Below are 13,206 nucleotides of genomic sequence, written 5' to 3' on the forward strand. Positions count from 1 at the left end.
CGGCGGCCGCCGGGCCGGAGCACATGAATAGGTGGTGGCTGGTTATCTGCTTCCTGAACGGCCCGCAGCGGCCTCGCTGATCTCCTCGGAGGGACAAACTGGCAGGCGACGATGAGGGCAGGGCTGCCTCAAACGGGCAGTGGCACATCCTACAACATGGTCTTTGCGTGTTCTGTCTCTGTGCCGTGATGTGTAATCTCGTGGCTGCAAACCGGCTCTGTTCACCGATCCCGTACTCTTTGCAGGAGTACTCTTAACACGGCAGGAAGAAATAAAAGCATATCCTAGCTCCGTATGGCTCCTGCAGAGAACGACACTGCTGCAGCGTTTCACAGTAACGAGAATCTTTTCCACAACGCAAAGTAATTCAACATCTTACAAAATAAATGTTCGTAATGTCTTCTTATTTAGGATATCGATGATGTTGGGCATAAGTACCATCTGGACTTGGTGTTAGAAGACGTCCTTGACAAAGTGAGTTCAGATTTATTTAAATAATACATTCTGTGGGCAGAAGTTGGCACTATTGGTGTGTAATAAAAAGCCAACACTTCACGCTGCTGACCCTAGCTGAGGCTGGTGACACACCAGTTAATAATATTTGGTATCCTGTTTCAGATTTTTCTGTACTGCAAATCAGGCAAAAAAAAAAAAAGGCTCAATTTTACTAAAAGGGAACCCCCATTTCTTACACCATAAAAGCCCCGAACATCTAGTACCTAACCACTATGACACAAGGAAATGCTTAAGGGATGACAAGAACATTTCAGTGTCATTCAATTTCAAATCAAAGTTATTTGAACCCATTACTCCAACTGAATAGCACAAGTGATATTCTGCACCACAAACATTGCCCTTTCTATCACTGCAGAAAGAAAACTGCCCTTCTAGCGTATTCACAGAAATACTATGAATTTAACCTTGTCTTAAATAATCACAAATCTCTATGGGCCAGACTCAGACAAAACGGCAACTATATAAAGAAAAAAAGTACATTTTAGAAGTGCAAATTACCAATATTATACATGTATTTAATCAAATATTAATACACATAATTAACTCTGTAACAGGACAGTACTGTTAACTGCACTGCTGAGGTCCTTTATCATCTGGGCAACAAAAACATTGCTCCAGCTGTGCAATTCACAATTGAAGGAGAACTTAAGAACACAGATGAAGCAGATTACATATTCTACAGTCGAATCAAGAGCCTGGAAAAAGAGCTTGCGGCAGAAAATATACCAGGTACAAAGAAGGGGTCTGGGCGAGAAGGAAGTTTTTGAGACAATGTCCTCCATGGCCAGAAGCAAACCTGAGCTCAACTGGTGGTGATCCACGATCTGTATGGGAGCCCCTTCCCCACAAGCCAGGGCTGAGGGGATCAGGCCATTAGCCCTACTCTGAACACACGCTGCTTCACTTTCTCTTATTCAGCGTGGCGTGTCAATCCCAACGCTACTAAATTCATTCATCGCTTCTGAAATCCAGAACCGATACATGATTTGCATGTGACTGTTCTTGAAAACCACCTGCTACTGTTTCCTCTCCCTTTACCAGCATCCTGCTCACTGTTTGTGGCTGTTCCCGGTATAGTACGTCAGACACCCTGACTGTAGTACTAGGCTCTGCTCTTACTTTAGAGCAACCCCTGCCTTGAAGACACTACAGTATATATATTAAGAGAATGAAGTAGGAGGAAAGCAGGCACCGTGGTGATGTAGCTGCTATTTCAAGATTATATGGAAGGCCTCTGACACAGCAAGGAACGTAAGCGAGTGACTTTAGCACCAAACCCTACTATTAGGTGATAAGGTTCTGTTAATGGCTGCAACTCCATGAATCTTGCTTAATGTATATTATTCATTTTGTTTGCCAGACAGCCATGGCAGTGTGTCCCCAGAAATGGAGCCCATCCACCTGCTAGCACAGGTCGCCTCTGGCTATGTGATATGGCAGAACTCAACTGAAAACACTAAGTTCCAGCTTGCCCAAATTAAACATGTGAAGCAAGTGGTAAGTTACCATCAATGCCCTGCAATAAAAGTAATATTTAGGAGTTAAGCAGTTGTGCATGTACTGGACTACAGCTGAAGCTACGTTCTTAAGCAAGAAACCTCAATTGTGTCTAAACTTCTTTGTCCGGTTCATTTCTAAGCCAGTGTTTGCTTTTTGTTCCACCCGCCCCTTTCCTCTAGCAAATCATGAAGGCTTTCACTGATGGCTTGAGTGTTTATTTTAGATCACTACTCCTCTTCATAGATTTTTCTTATAGAAACTGTGTCTTCTTGGCAAGACCTGTATTCTACGCTTATTTAGTTAGGAAAATTGACTCTTCCACTTCGAGGTCATCATGTTGATTACAGTTTTATATTACTTTCCTGCCTTTCATCTGTAGTGTAAGCCCAGCTGATGGTATTCTGGCATCTGCATAACATGCATTGGAATATTGTCCTTTATCTCTTGATCTACACCATGATCTAGCAATCAGTCACAGTAATACTGCTTGACATCTCTGCGATAGCCATGTCTAGACAAATAGCAATGGGCTGCACCTCAAATTCAATAAAATGCAATCTACATTGCTTTTGTTTGCAGTACGGCAGTCTCTATCCATTTGCTAGTTCACCTCAAAATGCTAATCAAGAAAGAAAATATTGATTTAATTCCACTCTCAATATTAGCTTGTTTACTTTGTTCTTCCCACACTTACTTTTACTTATTTTTTTTTTTTTGGGTTTAAAATGACCCAGTTAACAGTAACACTTCAGGGATAGCTTTCTACCTGATCTGGAAAATTCAGTCAATTGGAGCCATGCTCTTAGACTTACATTACTATAATGAACATCAATTAAGTTTATGATAAGAAAATTGAATTCAGGAATACGTGTCACAAGGCAGAAAGGGAACAGAATACTTCAGGACAAAATACTTTCTATTTTCACTTATTTCTAAGCAGTTACAAGTGATGTGTTTATCTTGAGCAGATCTGGATCTGCCCTAAGCTAAGAAAGAAATACGACTGGCAAATCTCACTATAGCTATTCAAATTAATTGAGCCATCTGCTGCCATTATCAACAGGCCTTGCAGACTTCTTACCTGGAACAGGCTTAACTGATACAGCAACTTGATTTTAGAAAAGTTATTATCAGAGCCAAGTTTTTGGTTTTGTTTTTAAATTAACATAATTCTACAGATTCTCCCAGTTCTTCTCTGTTCTATTTGGAGAAAATATACTGAGTTAAGAATAACTCCTAAAGGGATGGTCAACTTTAAATTCAAGAAAATTTAGTATGTAAGCTAGAATAAAGAAGCAGCACTTCGTATTTAGAAAACCCAATATATCGGGAGTCTTCAGAACAGACTTCCAGAGCCCGAATGTCCGGCCACTCAGAACAGCCAGTGAATTCCAATGAAGTTCTGAGTATGAAAGGCAGAAACTCATTCTGGGAGCACGATTTGTTAACGTTTTGCTCCCTCTGATGGCTATCCGAAAGCAGTTCACAGATGCTGCAGGGCTGTGCACAAGCAAGATTTTAAAACCCTCTTTAACAAACCACATGAATTTAAGAATAAGGCAGACAGAAGACTATTAAACTAAACCAGCTGTTATCTCTCTTTAGTAATTTTGTTCCTTTTCTTTTCCCTGAAGAATAGATAGGTAAAGAATATGCTCTAAAGGCCAGTGGGTATTCTGTCGCTCACACCATCACTGATAATTAGTTATCTGCTATAAGGCCTCTGGAGTGCGTTCCAAGTCTTATCCTATTGACAATTTTATTTAGGATTATTTGGGTTAAATTGACACCTTGTAGAATCAGGTGTTCCCTTCCCAAATGAGTTCCTGAAATTGAGATATATCTAGCTTCTTTAAGGGAGGAATTAGCACAGTTTTAAGTTTCACATTCAGTCTCTGAAATGCAATTTTGGAGTTCACAGAAATACAAAACAGTATCTTTTTGTTTTGTTACAGTGACTAAGCTCCATCTGCTTTATTTGTTAGCACGAGCTGCCAGTTTCATCTGAAATATATCAGAGAATTTTTATGATAACCAAAGAGAACTGATTCACTTCTTTTAAGGTGGGGGGAAGCCCCAAATTCAGCCCTTTTCATCTTGTCTTTCCAGAAAAGAAGTGATGACTGTCTTGAATTTGACTACATGATTCTACTTCACGAAATGGTGTCCCAGGTAAAGTCATTTCTAAAAAGCCTTTTTTTGTTTTAAGACTGCCAACTGTGTAACCAACTCAGACATGCAGATGGTGGGGCGTTCACAGATCTGATGCCTGCAGGTCAGTTAGCAAACAGGGTGAGGTTAGGGCAACGATCACCCATCTGTCTCAGTGTTATCGGCTTCTGCCCCTATGCAGGCAGGAGACAACAGGTCTCCGCAGACAGTAATTTTCAGCTATTTCTGCGCCGCCTTTGGAATGGCAGAGGTTCAATATACTGGTCATTCACAGCTCTCTCCTCTTGGGAGATACTATTGCCAAACTGGCCAGGGCTAAAGGGAAGAAGCAGCTGCCAGCATCCTGGACTGCTTAACCGCATTCCAGCTGGAGCTGCAGAGTGCTTCTACGCTAGAGGACAGCAGCGGTGGACCAGTACACACAGGCATCGTCTACCCCAGTAGCTCACACAAGAAAGCAGCAGTAACTTCGGTTCCCAGCACAGTATTTACATTGTGTGCTATTCTCTGTCATAATTTTGCGATCTGAGCAAGTGTTTTCATAAGAAAAACACAGAAAATTTGAAAGAGTTGTTCTCAATTGCGCAACCTCCTGTAATAAATCATCCACTGATAACAATCAGAGATCTCACTCCCACTTCTAGCTCCACTGCTTCCTACCCCACTGCACCCTCAGTTAAGTTGGAGCATCTATAGTGGTTTTAGTTCCTAAGTTTTCTATGAAGAAAAATTAATGAGAAGTAGTAGCTAGCTAATTGCAGGACAAAAGCACAGGTTCTTCATTGTACTCTGTCTGGTGAAGGGCAGGTGTCCCAAAATATCGATAGCACTGACAGTAAGAGGGGTAATCCAACATAGACATGCTCGAGCTGCAAAACTTGCCTAGATGAAAGAAAAACGTAGTTGCAGCAGCATGGAGCACAATCCAACCTGAAAAAACCTTGCAGGAGAACTTCAGATATTTGGACAGCTCAGCAGGACTGCGTGTTACAGCGCTTACCCTGCACTGTTACTGGTGCTTGACCAACCTACTTACAATCAGCCCAAGTATGGCTGTATTACAGCAGTCAATTCCCATTCAGTATTGTTCAAAGAAAATACCTTCTCACTTTCTACGGTTTTATTTTCTACCCACAGGAGATCATTCCCTGGCAAATGACAGTTCTCTGGCACCCACAGCATGGTGTTCAAGTAACACAGGACAGCTGTCAGCCAAAACATGCATTGGAATAACGGACCACCTGATACTGCAATGGAACAAGCTCAAATGCTACAGTAAGCATTTGAAGGGAGGGCAGATAAGTTGATGAGGGTGGATATGCAATCAAGGTACGAAGAAAAAAGTCCTTCCTCAATTAAACTCTGCCTGTACATTGTGCTTTGATCTGATAATCCAGAAGGCACTTTGTCTGCTATGTAATCAAATTCTGCGTAAATTTAAAAAACCTCTGTTGCCAGAATGAATACTTACGGCACAGGTGCGGAGATGTTCTCCCTGAAGGCAACTTTTGGCTTTCCCATGGTGCAAGGACAACCATATTCCCTTTCCATTCGCTGCAGGAAAAAAACCCCAGAATGAAATGCAGAGTCGTTCCATTGGAACAATACATTGGAAATTATTTTATTTACAGATTTTTCTGAAATGAGAAACTTAATCAGGGTTAACTAGTTTTTTGGTTTGGGGTTGGACTGATTTTTGGGGTCTTGGTGGGGGGAGAGGGAGTGTTGGGTTTTTGTAAATGTTACAAATTATTCACTGTCATTCTGCAGTCAACCTTGTTTAGGGCCTATAGCTTTAGATACAGGAAAAAGGAACAGCATTAATTATTTTACTCAAGTTTAAGTTTTTCAAGACAAAAGCCACCTTTTCTTCATTCTGTCAACATTTCAGATACATCTATTGTGTTGTGTTAAACTAAAATAAAGCATAGGCATCAACTTGAAAGAAACAAATAAATCACTGTAACTATTCCCTCCTGCCTGCATCATCTCTTATTATGGAATGATACATTTAAAAACACAGAAACAGAATCTCTCTCTCTCCTGTAGGAAATGGCTAATGGTAAAATTCATTATAAGCAAAGGCTGCTAAAGCAAAGCATAGTGCTTAATACAGCATTTTTTATGGATTTGAACCAAAAAGTAAAATTATTCCAGGCAGAAGTTTCATTTAAATAGATTACAAGCCTTCAAAACCAAACCACTGGAGAGAAAGAATCTTCAAAAGTTGACTAAGAAGTTAAGCTCTTCCCTAAGCAGCTCGCATTGTTCACGTTAATGACACGGTGCTTTCTGCTAGAAAGATCTCAAAATAGTTGCCACATGATAACCCTGATTAACACTAAAGCAAGCGGAGTTGTACACCTCCAAACATCTTGTAAACTTGACGTGCACTTAGGCACCCAATTACAAAATCGGGCGTAAAGGGTGGCATCAGTTAGCCCATCTGCAGATAGATTTTGGTCTCAGCCACAAAGGAAGGAGAATTCTTGGTTGGGAAAACAGTCAAAAGCAGACTCCATGGAATCTGCTTTCCAAATTACCTGGGCATAGATTTCCAAGTGCAGTTCCCCCATTCCAGAAACAATGGTCTCTTTACTCTCATCATCAAAATGGATTCTAAAAGTGGGATCTTCTCTTGTAAAGCGGTTCAGGCCTTTTGAAAATTTATCGAAGTCATTCTGAAAAACAATTACACACACAAGAAAACATTAACTCAACATCCAGAAGTCACACAACAAAAAGGCCTCAAATTTTCCTATCAACTGCTTAGCACTTCTACTCTCATGAGGTTATTTTCCAAAACACAGCCATACATTTTTAACTATATTTATCACTCCCGTTACTTCAAGTCCACTTTTACCCAGGTCAAAGACATGCATCTTCTTTATGGCTAAGTGATACCATCTAACGCAGTCGCATGCTGAGTTATCTGAACGGTATCTTCTTAAATACTTTGGATACAACATTTTAATATACTGCTCATTTTAGTCTGTGGTTCCATATTTAACTGCTAACCTGCATAAAATTATAAAAGCAGGAGAGGAAAGGTAACTCAGTCAGAAAAAAGTTAATTCATAGGCTCCTACCTTGTCGGAAGGCTTCATAGCTACTGAAATGACAGGATCAGGGATGTGAATTGATTCCTGCAACGGCCATAAAGGAAGAGATCATACAATCGAGTTCCACTACACCTGGTGATGCGATTTCTCCAGAAAAGTTTGGTCACAAGAACTCAGGGTTACAAACAGGGATGCCTGTTTTACTTATCTAGCTTGTGTCTAATATCATAGCATAACAAAATTATGTAACTCCTCTGAGGATTGCTACAAGGCTGTAACGTAATGCATACTGTACTGCCAACCACATTATTTCCAACACTGTTGCCTAGGTGCAAGTTGATCTCTGTTTGGATTTCACACTAGTTAGAAGACTCTGCTTCCTATTGGATTTTGTAAATGTATATATAAATAAAACTCATGTATTTAAATATATATATACAAATACATAGGTTAATATTTTGGGGTAACAGCATCCACTTCTAACAGCCCAGAACAGTTTGCTAACACTGAAGTAATATATTTGATGTCAAGCGTAGTAAACAGGTGTGTGTCTCTCTTGCACATACCATACTTCCTTATATTCAGGCTCCTTGAGGTATAACAAATAATCACAAAAAATATTTGCAGTTGCATATACATCAAAAAACTATTTAAACTGAACAAATGATTACAAACTTTCACAACAAAATCCTGGTAAATTCCAATGCATGAGGCATACAGATGAAAAGGTGTACTCACCATGGAAATGTCAGTACTAGTTTTATCAGTGAACGTATCCCCACTAGCACAATCAATTCCAAACAATGCACATATGTCTCCTGCATAAACTTCATTCACATCCTTAAGAAAGAAAAGTTTACTATTTAGGTAACACTGAAAGATGTATTACAAACTACACCTGGTTTTAAGAAGATATATAAATACTGTGTTTAAAAGCTTAAAGTTAAGGTCCTTTGAAAATTCCAGCTTTGATAAAATGCTCTGCAAATCTTTTGTCTCTTTATTCAAAGCACAAAACGGAGACCTCAGCTTGGATGCTAACTTATTCTAGTTTAAAGATGTGAAGCAAGCAACATAACTATGTTTCAGGCAGTCCTGAGCCAGTTCAGGAAACTTAAACAGGAAAGGGTAGTATTTGCAGCAGTTTGAGAATCAATTTTTAGTTTAAGAAATGTAGTCAATAATCACATGGAAGAAAACTTTTTTGTATATTTTGCCAATCCTATTTCCCCTCTCCCGGAAGTATGGAATATGGGGATAATACCACAGCTGGCTTTCTTTAGCTATCACCTCAAAGCCATTTTATAATGCTTCTTGGGCAAAGATTCTTCCACTTCAGTGGAAATAATACACTAGAGATCATTCCAGTTTCTTGTAGAGCTCTATTAAGTGCTACAGGCAAGTATGAATTAACAACAAAATCAGAAATTTGACATACCACATTGTACAGAGATAGCTGAAAACCAACAAGCTTGTTTAGTAAGAGTGGTTCAAAAGGCAATCCGTGTGGATTGTACCTCTCACACTCACCTCCATGTTGTCTGAATGCATACGGACAAGTCTTTGTACACGCACTCTCTTCCCAGTCCTGGTATTATAGATATAATCAGATTTCTTCAGCATTCCTTGATAAACTCGAATATAAGTTAACTGCCCAAAACGGCCAGCCTGGAATCAAAATTCATTAAAAATCAGATATAAACCTTCTGGGAGTCAAGACTGCTACTACTCAAAGCATGATCTGCACTGACTGACTAAATGTTTCTGTTTTGAATTTAAACACTAAACATGTAAATGAAACTCTTTTTAACATAGTCTCAGCTTTCACTTGGCTCTGGAATGGAACTTGGCATCTCCTGGCAATTTTCTTTACTTCCCCATTTTACCAGTCCTAAACCTTCGCAACAGAGGCATACGTTAACTAGCAATTTGGCCAGCCACTTTCCATATGAAAATCTGAACTGCTACTCTCTAGGTAGCAAACAACTTGTTTGGTTAAAACTGTGTACTTTCTCCTCTCCAACTCCCTCACATTCCATTGTTTTCAACTTCAAACAAAACCAGGATTTTTCTTGGAAAGTATTTGATATAAGCAAATAAACCCCCCAGGTTTTAACTAAGAAAATCATGAAGAATTTGAGGCACATAACCCATTCTGAAACTTCCAAATTCGGCAACGTTTGATACATTTGTGGATTTCATGGTTGAAACCAGTTTTTTTAAAAGAAGTTAAATTTAAATTGAATTTAAACAAACTGGTTTTAAAATTTGTTCCACAAAAGTTTTGGTAGTACCATCTGTTTGGACTCGATCTGTTTTATAGTCAAATCACAAGTAATGAATCTGGATACCTTCTTTCCTCCTTCAGGGTTAACACAATGTGAGTAGAGCTTTTGAAGTCCCTCTGCAGAGGTCAGATGCTGGTAGCATGGGAAACTTGCAAGCAACTGAATAAACTCAGCTAGGTAATGTTCTGGGCATCCATTCTCTAGAAACTTGCAGTTTAGCTTTACCATAAATACAGTGACCAAGTAAAAAAGCCATCACTTGCACAAATAGATACACTGAAAACACAAAGCTTTAAATGTGTGCTTTTCCCCAGAAACAAAAGACATTTCCCAGGCGTCAATGACAAGCCACCAATAGCTCAGTGCAAGTAGGACTTGTGTACACCAAGAACTCTTGCAGGAAATGCCCTGCTCCTCTACTGGTTTTGCTGCATTAGAAAGGAAAACATTAACGGCTTACCTCCAGTTTAAAAGCAAGGCCTATAAAAGGTTGGGAATCATCTCGAGCAGAGTTCAATAGGAACTTGGTTTTGTCCTCAGAATCCCTTAAAAACAGGGATGGAGAGGGAGTTTAGGTTATGAAGCAAACATGGCAGCCTCCCCTAAACATGAGCCCAACCTTAGAAAGTCCCAAGGGCCTTTAGAGACTTAAAGATGCTCACATACGTAGCTCCCACATGCTCAGAAATATCTCAGAGAAACTGCAGATCCCAAAAAGGACGAAACTATGACAAATATCACTAGTCCTTCCTATCATCCGACTATTTTGCCATGAAAGCAATTAATCGTACACTCAGACACAACTCATGAGCAAGTCCAGTTTTAGAGTGAAGAAAGAGACACTGCCGTAACTCTTCTGACAGTGCTCATGAGCCACATGAGAAGTTTTAGTCTATCCTAGTAGGCAGGTCTTAGGGGCAGCGAGAGGCACAGCAGCAGTGAGGACTCAAAGCATCAGGTAACCACTGGGAGAAAAAGTCATAAACTATATTTATTAGCATAATTTCTATTTAGCTATCATTATATTGTCTGAACAACTCAAACACATTAGAAAGACCTGATGGCCACCCCTAAGCCATGACTGGAATGTTAAGGGCTATTTACTGGCTCTAATGTTGGGTTTCATGCTTAATTGTGAAGGCACATCTACTTCAGCAAACATATCCAAAGAATAAAGCATTGTTGACACATTTCAGATGTGCTTTCTCCTCTACTGTAGGCATGGTTTTAAGGGTTGCCATTAATTTCTAAAGAACTATCTCATCAGATAATAATTTTTCAAATTTAACATTTAATGTGTGTTAAACATACCAGTATAAACACTAACCCTCAAATGAGAGATGAACCTTCTTAGTTTTGGAAGTTTTTGCAAAATTATGATGGCATTATTTAATACGAATGGTAAATGATCGTGTATTTTGTTAGTAATGTTTCCCACTACATGTTACACTGCTCTGAAACCTGATTCCAAGACCACTTCATATGGTCATGAATATACTTACCCCTGGTTAAGAATAGCATAGTTCTCAACCTCTGAAGGATTGGGGAGGTATTCCAGGACGGCATCCAGCAATGGCTGTACTCCTTTGTTCTTTAAAGCACTTCCCACAAGTACTGGGGTAAAGGACTTCTTCAGTGTCGCTCTTCTGATAGCAAGCTGAAAAATATCAGTGCATTACCCTCCTCCTGCAACAACTTCAGGAGCCTGACACAGTACCAACCAAGCAGCAGTCTTGATTCTCTCTCTCTCTCTGCTGGTCATCTCTACTCCTGGAGAAAAGGAGCTGCTCCCACACAGTCTCCTGCACAACCCCTTACGCAAGAGCTTTCCATAAAACTTGCTCACCGGAATTCTAGAGAAGTGTGAGATTTTTTTCCCCTCATCTTGAATTCAACTTCAAAATGAAAATGCCCAAGATAAATATAATGATAACCCCAAAATGATAACCCCAAAATACTCAGAAGTTGTTTCTTGATTCTCTGCTGATAAAGTCAGGATTCTTCATTTCTGTTTTAGATGTCTCATTCCTCCTCTTGAGTTATGTTGGGAAACAATACACATACAAATTTGTGAAAGTAAGATGAGATGCTTCAATATCTTTAAACTATGGAAAACTCTTCTGAAAGAAGAAGTTAGGTAGGGAAGGGATATTTGGGTAAGTGTCATGCTCAATGAATCATCATTTTTTGATGAAGAATGTTTTAAAAGCACAATAGAAGAACCTATTCACATTCATCTACAGACCTGTGCTGAAGTTGCACTGACTGTCTTGGGAATCCTTCCAGGACGTCCTAGCAAACTGAGCAAGATAAACTAACTGCACGGTAATCTCATGCTTATTCAGTGCCTTTCACCCAAGCATTACACGACGTTGCAAAGCATAACTGAGCACCAACAGCTTCCACAACAGTGATCACAGCCGTCTTCCATAAAGGTGGACAGAAGCTATTTGCCCCCCTCCCCACCCCCCAATCAATTACTGAAGCCAAGACTGCCACCTCGGTCTCACCTCTCCCTGCCGCTAGAGGATGCCATCTCCCTACGCTTATTGAGGCCCTCACTCCAACCAAAAGCAGCTCCTGTCTTCTTTTCTCCTTGATAGGCAAGATAGTTAACCACATCATCTAATCTGGGAGTTTAGAGTACAGACAGTTAAGCTATCTCCATAATTAACAGACAGAACAGCAGTTCCTTAAATTTCTTGATGTAATGACTTCACGAAAATAATAGAAGGAAAAAAATCCTACATCAGCAATTCTGCTCATCTAGCCCATGTCTGTTCTTACATACCAGATCGCTGGAAATGTGGCTGTGCTGATGCCCGGTGTTTTTATTCGGCCACATGTTTTCATATGAAGCAACATGACTGCAATTTATCCTCATTAACAATTATCTTGGGGAAAAAAGTAATTTTATTTTCACATAAAGATTATCGTCACTGAGTGCCCCACTGAGTATCTGGTGCACATCGGTTCCTTGAGTACAGCATTATGGATAGCAGCAAATTAGGTGATGTTTAAGCAGCTGATCTTCAGCAAACATCATATGCTACGACTGTGGCATCCAGGAGTGATACTTAGCATCGTTTCCACAAAAAGACATTTTCAGTGGAAACTTGGCTGCTGGCCACTGAAAGAAAATCCATCTTCAGGGACATATTAATACAAATTAACCTGCATCTGCAATACCATAGCCATTAGAGCTGTAATTAATTGGCTTTCAGAAGTGGGAAGCAGAGGCATGCTGAATAGACAAATTTATCTTGGTAACAGATTTCCCTCCCAGCAGGAGCTATCAAAAATAGCTTCCTGCTAAAAATCTCTCACCTCCTACAGCAACACAGTGTATCCACATCGGTACCATTCCCTCTGCCAGGTGAAGGACTGATCCTTACAAGTCTCTAAAATTGCTACTACATTTCTGTCTTTATCAAAGCGAGAAGGGCTGCTTTGTAACAGCAATAGCTCAGGCTTCATAAAATAATATTTAATTACTGGAATAACTAAATCCCTGCTTATCAATAAGAGATACATTTGCTTGGTACTTTCAAAAAAACCCTTGTGCTTTTGTCTCAAGCCAAGTTGGGATACACAGATTCCCGCATACTCTTCCTAGAGACATTAATAAAAAAAAAAAAAAAAAAAAAAAAAAAAAAAAAAAAAAAAAA

The 13,206-nt window shown here is 39.7% G+C and overlaps 2 protein-coding genes across 2 annotated transcripts in view; one reads left to right on the forward strand and one right to left on the reverse strand.

Moving 5' to 3' along the window:
* The window catches only part of LOC103898990 (latexin), a 6,503-nt gene extending 856 nt beyond the window's left edge, over window positions 1–5,647 (forward strand). Inside the window, exons 3-8 of the mRNA XM_009279386.1 lie at window positions 246–334; window positions 412–474; window positions 1,071–1,245; window positions 1,877–2,013; window positions 4,126–4,188; window positions 5,326–5,647. Coding sequence (XP_009277661.1) covers window positions 246–334; window positions 412–474; window positions 1,071–1,245; window positions 1,877–2,013; window positions 4,126–4,188; window positions 5,326–5,421 — 623 coding nt within the window. The 3' untranslated portion in view covers window positions 5,422–5,647. The remainder of the gene's footprint in view (window positions 1–245; window positions 335–411; window positions 475–1,070; window positions 1,246–1,876; window positions 2,014–4,125; window positions 4,189–5,325) is intronic.
* GFM1 (G elongation factor mitochondrial 1) overlaps window positions 1–13,206 on the reverse strand; it is a 23,770-nt gene that overhangs the window by 5,240 nt on the left and 5,324 nt on the right. Inside the window, exons 6-12 of the mRNA XM_019472118.1 lie at window positions 11,041–11,195; window positions 9,999–10,083; window positions 8,781–8,918; window positions 7,989–8,090; window positions 7,278–7,334; window positions 6,732–6,869; window positions 5,660–5,742 (exon numbers count right to left, since the gene is read on the reverse strand). Of these exons, the coding sequence (XP_019327663.1) occupies window positions 5,660–5,742; window positions 6,732–6,869; window positions 7,278–7,334; window positions 7,989–8,090; window positions 8,781–8,918; window positions 9,999–10,083; window positions 11,041–11,195 (758 nt within the window). The remainder of the gene's footprint in view (window positions 1–5,659; window positions 5,743–6,731; window positions 6,870–7,277; window positions 7,335–7,988; window positions 8,091–8,780; window positions 8,919–9,998; window positions 10,084–11,040; window positions 11,196–13,206) is intronic.

This window comes from Aptenodytes forsteri, unplaced genomic scaffold, assembly GCF_000699145.1.
Source record: "Aptenodytes forsteri isolate BGI_AS27 unplaced genomic scaffold, ASM69914v1 Scaffold299, whole genome shotgun sequence".
Taxonomy (NCBI): Eukaryota; Metazoa; Chordata; class Aves; order Sphenisciformes; family Spheniscidae; genus Aptenodytes; species Aptenodytes forsteri.